The 13,913-nt window shown below is 37.5% G+C and overlaps 1 protein-coding gene across 1 annotated transcript in view; it reads left to right on the plus strand.

Moving 5' to 3' along the window:
- Nucleotides 1-12,676, plus strand: part of LOC127625452 (A disintegrin and metalloproteinase with thrombospondin motifs 2-like) — a 99,056-nt gene extending 86,380 nt beyond the window's left edge. Inside the window, exons 15-22 of the mRNA XM_052100752.1 lie at nt 485-565; nt 837-1,000; nt 1,706-1,865; nt 1,968-2,100; nt 5,164-5,371; nt 5,558-5,687; nt 6,191-6,265; nt 9,807-12,676. Of these exons, the coding sequence (XP_051956712.1) occupies nt 485-565; nt 837-1,000; nt 1,706-1,865; nt 1,968-2,100; nt 5,164-5,371; nt 5,558-5,687; nt 6,191-6,265; nt 9,807-10,660 (1,805 nt within the window). The 3' untranslated portion in view covers nt 10,661-12,676. The remainder of the gene's footprint in view (nt 1-484; nt 566-836; nt 1,001-1,705; nt 1,866-1,967; nt 2,101-5,163; nt 5,372-5,557; nt 5,688-6,190; nt 6,266-9,806) is intronic.
- Nucleotides 12,677-13,913: the final 1,237 nt, after the last annotated feature.

Raw genomic sequence — 13,913 nt, forward strand, 5'->3', positions numbered from 1 at the left:
TGGATATGGTTAAGGATGTCTGTTTTGTGTCAATCTTTGATTTTAGATCACTATTGATTAAGTTTAGGGAAATGTTTTAGGTTAGGGAGATATTTTTTACTCATTAAATCCTTGTTTTGATTTCAACACCATTTCACTTGCTTTTGGCGCCCCCTGCTGGACATTTCACTGGGAAACTGCAGTGAAATGTGTTATAAGGCACTTGACCATATTATGTTATACCATCAAAACTAATTTGAAATGTTTGAAAAGTTAGTTAGTAGAAATAGTTATCATATAATAATAATAATATATAATATCATATATAATATAACAACAATTACAGGTTACCACATTTTACAGTGTTGATTATAAGTAGTATACATGTAGATAGGTATTTGGTTTGTCTAGTATTGCAATTATTGCTAAAGTAATAAGTAGGATCATTAGACTCGTACGTATGTTGTCCTGTCTCTCATTTTCATTTTGGGAAATTGAATTGTAGGTTTTCTGAAGATCCTGGAGATCCCGAAAGGAGCACGCCACATACTGATCCGTGAATTCAAAGGAACTCCACATATTCTAGGTAGGACCTTCTTTCCAGCAGATGCATTTGTGATTAATTACTCAGACTCTGGCACTCATAACTTAAGTGTCTGGCTTCTCACTCTTTGATATTGATGGAGAGATTTGTGCCTTAGCTAGTTGGAAGTAATGCCTTCCAATACAAATGATTTATAGGTACATAAAACACATATAAAATCAGCTTGAGGAAGATTGATCCTCTTTTTTCCCACTGCCTTATTATTATTATGAGTTACAATGCATGGAGTGAAAGTTAAAATGTCCTATCATAGTGGTGAAGAACCAAGCCACAGATCATCTCTTTCTGAATGACGAGGGAGAATTTCCAGAGTCACGCACAGTGATCGAGAAAGGTGTGGCGTGGGAGTACACTAACGATGATGACATGGAGGCGGTACAGACCACCGGACCACTTAAATATGGAGTTCTTATCATGGTGAGAATGATAATTAGGCTATATCAGCCCTCATACCTAACAAGCTACATCTGGTGTATATTACAACATTTCGATCAACTGATTGCTGAGTGTCAGTAGCTGGAGATATTAGATTGGTACTATGTCTATATATATTTATCCAGTGTATAGTATGTATGCTGTGCATAATGCATGAACTATGACAAACTAGCGGCAGACTATTGCTTGAAATGTTAATTGTTGCATAACACGTTTTGCTTAACACACTATGTTTTTAAATAGTAGGCAGTGTACAATGGACCAGTAAACAGTGCAGTATGCAATGAGCAATAAACTAGTATTCAATTCAATAAACATTATGTGTTGTGACAATTACATATGCAGACAATTAAGGATGCAAATCCAATATTAAGGCTAAACCTTAAAGAGAAAGTTCACCAAAAAATTAAAATTGTGTCATTATTCACTCACCCTCATGTTGTTACAACCCTTATTACTTTCTTTCTTCCATGGAACACAAAAGGAAGTGTCAAGCAGTATGTTCATCTCAGCCATCTTAAAGCTTTCATTGCATTTTTTTCGTACAATGAAAGTAAATGATGATTTTTGGGTGAACTCTGTCTTTAAGACAAGTCAAGCTTAAATGTCATGGTGTTAAAAATGTTTTCAACCGAATGTATTTGAAAAAAAGTCAAAATGTTCTACAATGTCAAACATCTTCACTAGGTCCACTCTCAGAGCACATCCAAAGTCACTCTTTCATACAAGTACATACTGGCGGAAGATCCACTTTCATCAATGGAGAACACCCTGCCTCAGGATGACACAGTCTACTTCGAGTGGGCTCTGAGGAAGTGGTCACACTGCTCCAAGCCATGTAGCGGAGGTACACAGCATTATGACACATAGGCAAGATCTTTGAGTGAAATTTGGATCAGTGGAGCAGCAGCTTGTGTTTTGGCAATGCGTCTGTTTGTCTGGCTTGTAGGGAAACAGTACACGCGTTTTGGATGCCGGAGGAAATCGGATGGCAAGATGGTGCACCGCACACTCTGCTCCAACATACCCAAACCCCATGCCATCAGTCAAGCCTGTAACCAGAAGGAGTGCTCAGAACCAATGTAAGCGTGGTTTGTCATGTGGTAGTTTTCAAACTAATATCATAAAATTATACTTTCAACGTTGAAAAATAAGAGACAGAGGATGACACAAATGTACAGGTATAAGATGATTGATGGATTAGATGTAATAGCCTGGCATAACCTGGGGCAAAATGTATTTTCTTCAATCCATTTTGGTCAAGAACCACCCACTTTGACAGCAAGAGACTGTCCAACTGATATATTAAGTGGCCAACCGCAAACTATTTTGTGTTTATGTGCCGTTTAGAGGTAGGGTTATCTAAAATACATTATACCAAAATAATATGCTGGTGTGTCAAATAAATCAAATAGCAGCAAGCCAGTCTGTTTAAATGTTTTGTGCCGGGGTGAGCAAGAGACAGACACAGCGGGTATGGCGTCAATCCTCGGAGAGGCATTTATTAAAAATAATAATAAACATTAAATGTCCAAAAGGGGAAATAAATAGTGTCCAGGGGAGTAGTGATCAAAAATAAAGGGGAATCTGACATCCTCGCAGTAAAACGGGCTCTGTGAAGGCTGGGGAAGTGTCCATAGAATGGCCTAGACACTTTGGCACGCAGGGCATCCTTGGCCAGGCCCATGGCAGGTGAGAGGGAAGGTGGCCCGGCCTCTAGCCCGTCTGCCGCAACACATGCTGTCCTCTCTGTCACATCTAGTTCACACCGGTGGTTAGAGGAGCGGGTCCGGTGATGCATCAAACTTGGCTGAACACTCCCCGCTCTGCTCCTGGGCCAGTGAGGATGCCAGTGTGTGTACACAAGGAGAATAGTAGCCAGCTCCCCAAGAAGAGATACACTCTGTGTTTAAAAGGCAGTAGGGATGAAGCCTTATTAATATCAGGTGTGCTCCTTAATCACTGTCGGAACGAGGCTTATTAAATATGCACTTCTTCTCGCTCTCCAGCCCACTCCCATTGTGATCCTGGCCGAAGGACAGCCCTCAGAGTCAGGGCAACGATGACTAGAGAGAGGGGTGGGTTGTTCCGCAACACTATATTTTATAGTGTACATAAAACACTATAAAATAGCGGAAAATGTGTATAGATGTGTGGTGTTTGTCCTTACAAAAGTACTAAGTACTGATAACAAACATAACTCATAAAACAGAGCAGAATATATGGTTCTGCTTGAGGACATCTAGTTCACTTGCAATTAAGTGCCACTAAAGCCGGTGCAGACTCCAAACAACTACATTTTGGCAGAGGGTGTCATACTTGTGGACTGTTCACACTCTTTTCATTTAGAGGTATGACACACTTTGATGCAAAATGGTTGAGGGGTGACAAAAATACCAACTCACTGCAACTCTCTCTCTCTGATTCCCTTTCACTTGGAGCTTGCCTAAATAACAACCTGAAAGCTTGCACACATACATACACACAGAAAGAGTGAAGCCAAGTTTTTTCTGTCAAAAAGTTGCTGACGCCTTCCTACCCTTGTCTGTTCTGCCGCTATCCAAAAGAGAGTGTGAAGATCGACCTAAAGCTTAAATGGTTATATCCACCTTTTGATGATGAATTACAGTGACGAGCTGACCTACAGATTTCTTCTCCGTCCGTGTGGTCTCAGACTGATTTTTTTTGTGGGAATCTGAGTGTGATTTCCGTGTTCATATATGCCTTTGCAAACTGAATCATGAGAAAACGCACCAGGTTCCGAAACAAATGCTGCAATGAGCCAGGTGTGAAAATTCCCTTAAGAAGCGATTCATGGAGTAACTTTACCTTTTTAAAGTACGTGATTGTGTATTTATCCCATCACGGCATGCTGTAGAACGTGTATGTCCATATGCAGCTTTCAGTGAGTGAAGAAATTTCCTTCAATAAAATCAGACTGTTGTGCCTCCATTTTCTGGTGTAATTTTAATGTTGGAGAAAAATGCAGGAAAAACACTTGGTGACAAAATCACTTTGAATTGCAATCAGTGTTTGTGATGATATTCAGCTGAGTGCAATGAAAACTGTACCAGCTGTACTTCATATCAGCTGGATGTCTTGTCAGTTCTTCAGTAAAAGAAGCTCATTTATAACTTGACTGTGGAGGTGAGGGCATGGTCACGCATTGTCTGGGGAGAGAGGAAGCATTAAGGGTTTTCACCTGAGATGAATTGCTGGTAATTGCTGTTTCTATGTTCACAATGAGAGACGGGGAAATATAAATGGGCCAGACCTCAGAGTGAGAACCCAGCTGACAAGTCGTGTGTTGGCCGCTGCCATGCCATTTCAGTGTTTATATGTGAAGCTTTACCGTTACACTGTTAAGCGAACGTGTTTTGTGTTATTAATATATTTACCATTGAGTTGGATCTCCCGCTTCCATCAGTCCTTGAACATGTTACATTGATCATAACAAAAAAGCCTGCCTCGGCAACAGAATTTTTTTTTTTTCAAGGAAGTCAGATGTGTTTTCAGATTTTGAAGCCATTAACTCAGCAGGGAGTTCCGACAGTCAAGTTCTTAACTGTCTCCCACTTCGTCCCCTTTGCCTGGCCAGGGATTATGTTAATGAAGCTCACATCTGAAAATCACTGGAAAAATTGGCTAGTGTGGCACAGGCATAACCAGATGCCAGATTGAAACTGCTTATTCCAGCCCAGTACCACAGCTCCTTATACGCATATAACACAGTCTGTTTAGGGCACCAAATCCCAAGGGGGCACCAGAAAATCCACCTGCACTTACTCGCATGTTATCCATTATTAAAGTAGCAGTTGCGGAACACAGACTATCGCCTCGCACTCGCCCCACAACTTTCGCACCATTCCACACAACTCACATTACACCATCAAACCCCAGTGCATGTCAGTTTTGTATGCAATATGCATCAGACAGTGCGCGAACAGACTGTCAGCAGTCTATGGGTGTGCTGTATGATGATAAAACTTGTAGTAATTTGTCAAATATATTACCCTTCTTTGTGTGTGTGTGTGTGTGTGTGTGTGTGTGTGTGTGTGTGTGTGTGTGTGTGTGTGTGTGTGTGTGTGTGTGTGTGTGTGTGTGTGTGTGTGTGTGTGTGTGTGTGTGTGTGTTCTTTATAACAGCTGGGTGACAGGAGAATGGGAGGAGTGCAGTAAATCATGTGGTAAGACTGGTTCTCAGACGCGACCTGTGCGCTGTGTGCGACCCGAGCTGGACGGATCATACAAAGCCATCAATGCCAAATACTGTAACGATGACCGGCCAGAGGGACGGCGGTCCTGTAATCGTCACCTGTGCCCCGCAAAGTGGAGAACTGGACCTTGGTCTCAGGTAGGTGTGGGTGGGTCTGGTTTTGCCTATATTGCCCACCATTCTCCTTCTCTCTCCCCAATAACTCTGCAATCTGTCTATAAAGCAAAAAATCCACCCACTCCATCATAAAAGAAAGAACTTTACGGTAATGTTAAGAATGAGGTTAATGGTACAATAATGAATTTATGTATGTTTTGTGTGCAGTGCTCAATGACCTGTGGCAATGGAACTCAGGAGCGGCAGGTTATGTGCAGCACACCTGACAATGCCATTGGCATCTGCATGGACACCAAACCTGAGAGCTTTAGAACATGTCAGCTGGCCACGTGTTCAAGTGAGTGTCCACCATTGCTTCTATAGCTCGTCGTAATTCACTTACAACTTTCAAAATCACGTTTTGTTTCTTAAAGGAATAATTCGCCCACGAATGAAAAATTATGTAATTATTTACTCAACCTCACGTCATTGTAAACTTTATTTAATTATCTTAATTGTTTTCATGGATACACAAGTGGAGAAATTATATTAGTATATGTAGATATATGTATATGATATATGTAGTATATGTACATTAAACAAGACTAGTAAATGCTGTAAAAGTATCGCTCATTGTTAGTTGTATTTAACTAATGTTAACCAATACAACCTTATTGTAAAGTGCTTGACAGACTTGGTCTTCTCTGTAAGACTATGAACTGTAATTTTATGGAAAAGAGCTTTGTAAAGATGCTTTTTTTTTGTGGTCTACAAGGGGTACAAATTAGCATATAGGGTTAGAACTACATGAGGGTAAATGATGATAGAATTTTCATCTTGCTCTTCTTTCTCATCACTCAGATGACAGAGGAAACTTCCTGATCCAGTGGCTCTCCAGAGTAGACCCTGAGTTTCCTGCGCCCAAGATCTCCTCAAGTAAACGGCCGCTTTCCAATCAGGAGCCTGCTGTGTGCTGCATGTCCGCTCTTACCTGGACCCTGCCTCTATCTCTTACGCTATGGCTCTGCTACACTATGCCCTGACCACTTCTCTTTCTCTAAGTCTTCTCCTACGTCTAGCTCCTACGTCTTACTTCTCCTTCATCTGAGAGAATTCTGTGGGCTGTTTCTTTGCTCGGCCCTTGTTTGCTCTGTACAGGGCTGAGGGGTAAACATGGCGCCTTAAATTGAGTTGATAGAGGGCGAAAAATACCTATGAGGAAGGGGCCTTGTTTTGAGAAGCCTTGATGGTTATGCTCTGTCAGGTAAGAAGGATATGACTGTTGAGATGACTTCCAGGGAGAATCAATCAACCAATCAATTCACTAAATCAAACTCCTCTGTGGGAGGTGTTCTGGTATTGTTGGTGACTGGAACATTTCAGTCAATTTGTTGTAAACTTAATTATATGCATATATGAGCGTAAAGACAATATATTACTAAAAAGATGTCGAAGGTCATAACCAGAACTTATTTTGACTGTTATACGTTATGTATTTTTGTACATATTTTCTGGAAAAAAGGTTTAAGATTTGAGTATACAGGGTATAGTCTAAATAGATGACGCAGCTTCTGCATTGATGCTTTTTCTTTTTAAATAGCTTTTTACCTGACAGATTTTTCTGTATATTTTCTGGAGGACTGGTACATTCATGTTCATAAACATGTGAAAAGACCAAAATCTTATTTAAGACGGTCCACCCTTTAACAATCGCATTTTTAGTTTTATAAATTGGTTGTGTTAAACTTTGACATTGTACTGAAGTACTCAAATACCTCATGCTTCCAGATAATTAGTTCATTAGTTTATTTTTTCCACTCATATCAAAATCTTTGCCTTAATTTATGTTGAAGAGACATGGATATCACTTTAGGTTTGTATGCTTATGAAATCCAGAAAGAGGCAGCTAAAGGATAGAAGCTGAACAACAACAAATACAGATGTTTACAGCAAAGGGAGTCTTGCTGCTCCTCAAGATCTTTTGATTATCTCATGGTCTCTTTGCTGAATCATGATTGTAAGTCTGTGGAAAGACAAAGCTTTAGCGATGCAGACAATGTGTCTAAAGGCCTTTCATTTACTATACAGCAATTATGTGTATATATTAAATTATGTTAAATATACTTAGTAGCGTTAATATATTAAATGACTGTTATCTCGTACACAGGTAACAAAAATAATATAATGTATTTATCTATGTATTTTGACCTTACACGGCAGGATTCCTCACCTGAAAAGTGATTATTTACATTTACATTTATGCATTTGGCAGACACTTTTATCCAAAGCATATTCATCCATGTGCATTCAGTGTATAATTTTTTTTATTCAGTTTTTATATAAACACACACACACACACACACACACACACACGCATACATAGAGAGAGAGAAAGAGAGAGTTATTTAAGGTTATTATGACATTTTAAAAGATTAAGTTTATTCATGTGTAAGGTAATGTTATTTTTAATGGTAACCCAACTAAGCAAAAAAATATATATATATTGACAAAATGTAAAAAGTGTTTTTGTCTTGTCCCTTAAGATATCTGACCATCCTTTAAACAAGACACATTTACTTTATAAGCAAAGTTGCATAAGATATTAAGACTTTCATTTTCTTGAATCTTGAATTGTTTATTTTTCTTACCCCATTTTTTTTTACAAATACATTTTTTATTGTTTTAAGCATACATGTAAAGAAATATTTTTAAAAGTAGTGAATTCTATGTTTAAAACAAGAAAAACAAATTGCCAATACAGTAAGAAAAAATAAATGTAATGCAGGAATATATTGCCTGCAGTTTTGCTTTAAGGATTGGATATTTTTTACTGGAAACCAAAACAAGAATAGTGATTTCTGTTTTGTAATAAAGAGTGAAAAAAATATAGCAGGGTCCTGGCTCAAAACCATTCTATTTTCAAACACACAAGACCAAAAAGAAATGGCAGTAACCATAGCATTTTTTTTTTATATGACTTTAATTTGTAATTACACATTCAACCCACCTCACATCTAGTACATTATTAGCCACAATACTAATCAAAAGACTAATTAAGACTGTTTTGATTTAACTTGAAATAGGTTTGCAAGCCCCTTCGAGGTTTTAAATCCAGCATTTGGCCATGTAGTCAGTTCTCAAATCTCTGTGGAACGCTGGCCCATGTAGGTCTTATTTATAATGGCTGTTTCATTCCAGACTGCTCAACTCATTCTCAGTACCTGCGATTACATAATGTGATTGTTTAAATGTTGTCCATGATGTGCCATTTCCATTTGCCATTTTTACAATTCTATTCCTCAAAATTGTCACTTTTATCATTGGATTTAATGGTGTCAAGAGATGTTTTATCAAAATGTTTACTAAACTGTGAACGGTGTGATATTTTCAAAGCAGTTTACATTGTAGTGGGCAAAGATCTATGTGTTGCCTTGTGCACAATCTATATTTGACTGGAAGTCTCTGTGTAACTAATGTGGTTTCTTGTCAGCTGTGTTTATGGGAATAAAGGGTCACATAATATTGAATATTTATACCCTCTGAACTTGTGCTCCATCCTTAAATGCTGAAAATGAGGTGCTTGTGTTGTTTTTCTCTGGTAGGATGACTTTGTTTGAAATTTGCTTTTTTTCTCATTTCCTGGTGTTCTATTTCTTTCATTTTCATATTGGGTGATTTTCACGAAACCGGTCAAAAAAAAAAAAAAAGAAAGAAATTATGATAATATTTAACCCAAAATCAACAAAAGGAAAATAAAGAAAATGTCAGTGTATAAAGACAGCAAAGCATACATTTAAGACTATTATGATTTTTTTTTACAATGTGACATTATTTTTAGGACACTTAAAATGAAATGTAGTATCAATGGAGTTCTAATATGAGGTGTAAATATTTTTAAATGAAAATAATATTTTTCACATTGCAGTTATGAAAATATCATAATGACAATATTTTTGGTCGCATTGCGGTAATGAGAATGGGGGGGGGGGTCCTTTAAAATAGGCTTTATTATCTTTATACAATATTAATAATAATAATAATAATTTCTTGTTTGTTTCTTTTGATTGTGGAGTAAAATAGGACCAGGACATTTTCTAGACACTTTTCATGAGAATCACCCTATTCTACTCATAGTTGCCTTTAATCCCTTAAAAGCATTGTTCACCCAAAATTGATTCTCATGTTGTTCCAAATCCATATGACTTTCTTCTGTGGGACATACTGTACATGAGATCCTCAGTCATCATTCACTTTCATTGTATGGAAAAATATACAATGGAGGTTTATGGTGACTGAAACTAACAATCTGCTTAACATATTTTTTGTTGCACAGAAAATATAAAGTTATATATAACTATATATATAATTTTGGAATTAAATGAGGGCAAGTAAATTATGATTACATTTCATTTTGGGTGAACTATCCCTTTAACTCAGAGTGGATCTGTACTAAGTCTCTTGTTGGTTTGACTTCCAGGGTTACGCTGTAAAGGAGATAAGTCTGTGTTCTGTCAGATGGAGATTTTAAGTAAGTACTGCTCCAATCCTGGCTACAGACAGCTGTGCTGCAAGTCCTGCAACGAGGGCAACAACACCACTGAATTCAACATTACCAGACCCTGGACCTACACCACTGTTTTGCCTCCCATAACTCCCACTGCAGCAGCTCCTCCTCAGACCACACAGATATACAGGACCTCACTGAAGCCTAGCACCCTCATCAGCCATTTAGCAGTCACACCATCAGTCAGCTGGTGGAGAAGACCCAGAAACAGCTCTGCACCTCGGGTCTACACAACCACTCTAAACCCATTGACCTTTAGGAGAGGGACCACAATTGCTTTCACCACTAATACAGTCACTGTGAAAACCAAGAGTACCAGCACACCCACCTATGAGGAGGACACCAGAGCCCCCTTCTACGAGGAGGAAACAAGGAGCAACGCCTCAACAGAATACATCTCAGAATCAGAATCATCAGAGTCCATTTCTTTTTCTGCAGAACCCTGGCCTGTCACATCAATGTTTCCAAGTACCGTTCATGACAAAAGACTTGGCATAACTATTATGACAACACCACTACCTAGAGTTATAGCAACAAGCCCTCCTGACAGTCTCCATAGGTCAGAGGACAAAAAGGAAAATAACTCCATTGATGTGTCCTATAGGATTGTAAGTCCAAACGAAGTCGCACGTAACCACTATGTTCCCAGAAAGCTAGTGCCGTTCCATGAGAAAACACAAAATAAAAGGATTGAAGAGCTCCTCGCAGAGAAAAGAAGACAAGACTTTATCTTGCAAAGACTGAAAAGAAAGCCAGGAGACCAATAAAAAAATGTATCTCCTGTTCCTTTATACCTGGTGATCAAATGGTATTTTGTGAGTACATTTTAAAAGTGATTTTATCCACACTGAACTTGTTTAAATCACAACAATGATTTACATAATTTTTTACAGACAATAACCTGAGATTAAAGTCTTATTTGAAATATCTGTTCAAAGCATCTTCCTACATGTGATCTAGGAAAGAAACATTATTATTGTCCATGTTTAACTGAAAATGCCATCATCCCAGGGGTTTACCACATTTGGAATGAACATTTAAGGTGAAGTCTCTAATTGTTTTTATGGTAAATTACTTTATCCTATCCCAGCTTACTATGCAACTAAGTTATTTGAAGGTTGATTCCCCTTGTAAAAGTCAAAACACTGCTGTTTGTTTAGGCATCCTGACCAATCTGACACAGCCATTTTAGCTCAACCATTGGTATGAATTTGGGGGTGGGATTGCCAGTGGCTAAACAGTGGAAGACAGGGCTTTAGGGAATCCATTTTGAAAACAGTAGTTATTTTAGCAATTGAGCAGAACAGCGCCCACTCACCTTTTCAGCCATATTGGTTCTCTTTTTTCCCTTTAATGTTTTGCATAGGGATGTCAAAAATTCCTTGATAAAATTGTACAAAGCCATGAACCAAACTAAATCAGCACTGAGGTGAATCACAATATTACAAGCTTTGATTTTAAGCAAAAGCATTTAAAAATCTGACAAAATCACAATAATACAAGACTGTGAACGTCTTTATGAGGGAATTAACTAATCCCATGAATAATAACGAATTACCTAATTAAAATTAAAACATGACGGAAAACTTTACAACTATTAATTTAAAGCTGTTGATTTTAAGTATAGATTAATTGTATTTAAAGTAGTTTGCAAAATATTCAAATGTATAAGTAGTTTGAGAGTGTATCGGCTCAACTGTGTCATCGGTGCGAGTGGGTGGTCAATGCCGCGGTTTGTTGACCCAATCCTCTGATTGGTGGATCTTTCTCTGCAGGACCATGGGTAGTGTAGTTCTTTACCGGGATTTCTGATGTTAATCGAGATTTTAAAAAAAATTACGTTGACATAACACAGGCTGATAGTTTCAGCAGAAGCATATACGATTGATTAACCACCTCCGAGGGGCTCAAGGTAGGTCTGGCTTCGAAGGCTTATTTGCAAATAATAAATTCCCCATTGGAAAAAATTTGATTTTTTTTACATCCGGAACCAGGCTGTTGTGCTCTATTGCGCTTGTGATGCTAGTGGCACAGAAATTACTCACTTCACATGTAATGATCTGGCGTTTTCAGCTTTAGTCAGCAATTTCACGAGTATGTTTTGCTTGCCTGCACTCTTTTGAAAGTTGGTGGCACTTCTCCCATTTTTTTAATGAAGAGACCCACATAAATCATGAATTTAAAAAACGTTGACACATTTCTCCAACCTGTGATTCTGAAAGGAAAATGTTATAGTCTATTTTGTCTCATATCGTCAGTCACAATGGTTATGACATTTTAAAGAAAAATTTTCTGTTACCATAAAAAATATTTATTGAAAAACTTATTCATCTAGCTTACGACTTCTCTGCACAAATCTAAGTCCCTTCCTAAATGTTGTATATATGAAGTCGAATTTAATTATTATTTATTAAAGTGCCTGCAGTATGAAGTATACGCTTTCTTTATGCGCTTTTGTGCATGCGGCAAGATTGACAATTCTACACATAATAATAGCAACACAAGAAGCTATACTACGATGTCTTCTCCACATCGTCTGAGCACTGTCTTGAAGAATCATTGTACGGAGTATTTGAAGAATGAAGTGGGCGTCTTGATTTAAGACCATCTGTATTTTTTATTTATGGGGTACGAATGGACATCTACATTCTTGATTCATTACATTCTTGAATTAATAAAGCTACAAATTAAGTTGAAGTGTTGGTCTTATTCCAGCTAGACACACATTTCTTTCAGTGTGTGGAAAAGGTGCAACATGACACGTTGGCAAATAAGATTTTAAGCAGGCGAACCACCACAGATGGCCACAAGATGGCTGTGTTTCTTTTTTGATTGATCTAAAGATGTTCTAAAGAGATCTAAATAAAACTGGACTGAGGTGACCCTTTAAATGTGTGTAATATTGGTTTTTTATTATTATTTATTTATTTATTTTGATAATGAAAAATCGTTTTTGATTTGATTTGAGCCACTAGTGGGTCTGAGTCCACATGAACTATCATTCAAAATCTAATTTAAACCTGGAAATAAAATGAATGTTTTGCATAAAAATATTTATGCTCATGCACTACTTAAACTGTCATGGTCACTAATCAAATAAGCAAATTTGTAACACTGACCATGTTAATATTTTCTTGTTTAGACTAAAGCACACAAGAAAGATGCTTTTCAGAACATTCTCAGATCATGCAGGGATAACATGGATCAGTCATTTGCACAAACTTGTGGAGTCCATGCCAGCTCGAGTGGTATGCGCATTAATGCCATAAAAAGGGTGACACGCCAAGTTTAAAAGTTGGTGTGAACCAAAACCAAAGTTTTAAAATTCATAGTAATTTTTTCGTTCAGTTTTCATTCAAACTGTTTTGCAAAAACAAAGACAAATGCTAAATAAAGGCATTTTCATAAGTGGACTCAAGCTTGAGAACACCACTGCACTGTATGATGTAGACAGCAGATGGCAGTTTTGTGGCACATGCACCTCCCTGATGTTTTCCTACCATTTTAAGGTCTCAAAAGCTGTTTTCAAAACTGAAACCTTGTGCCATCAAACTGTAATGAAACAAATGAAGACCAGACAAAAATACCTCAAATAGTTTCTGATTGTGCTGCATAGTCAAGATAAATGTTCCATTATAGTTTCAATGCTGTTATTACAAAAATCCTAGTTCAGATACAGTTAGTATAGCCATTTGGCTGTAATACAGTAGACTGCTGTTGATTATTATAGACAGTTAGAAGATAAAGTGCTTTATAAACACTATAAAAAGGTCTCTTCAGCTGAAAAATGTTTAGTGACTGGTTGCATCTAAAAATTCTGTAAATTAATGAATTTGAATTGTGGTGATGAAACTCTGGTGGAAATTATTACTATTATATAAAATTCCAAAGCATTATTAAGCTTTGTTAATGTTAATTTATGAAAATATATTGGTCATTGTTAAGTCATAATGCAATAAGTAATGTAAACATACACTTTAAAAAGAAAATGTAGTAGTAGGCCTACTTTATATGTAGAAA

Source organism: Xyrauchen texanus, chromosome 31 (genome assembly GCF_025860055.1).
Source record: "Xyrauchen texanus isolate HMW12.3.18 chromosome 31, RBS_HiC_50CHRs, whole genome shotgun sequence".
NCBI lineage: Eukaryota > Metazoa > Chordata > Actinopteri > Cypriniformes > Catostomidae > Xyrauchen > Xyrauchen texanus.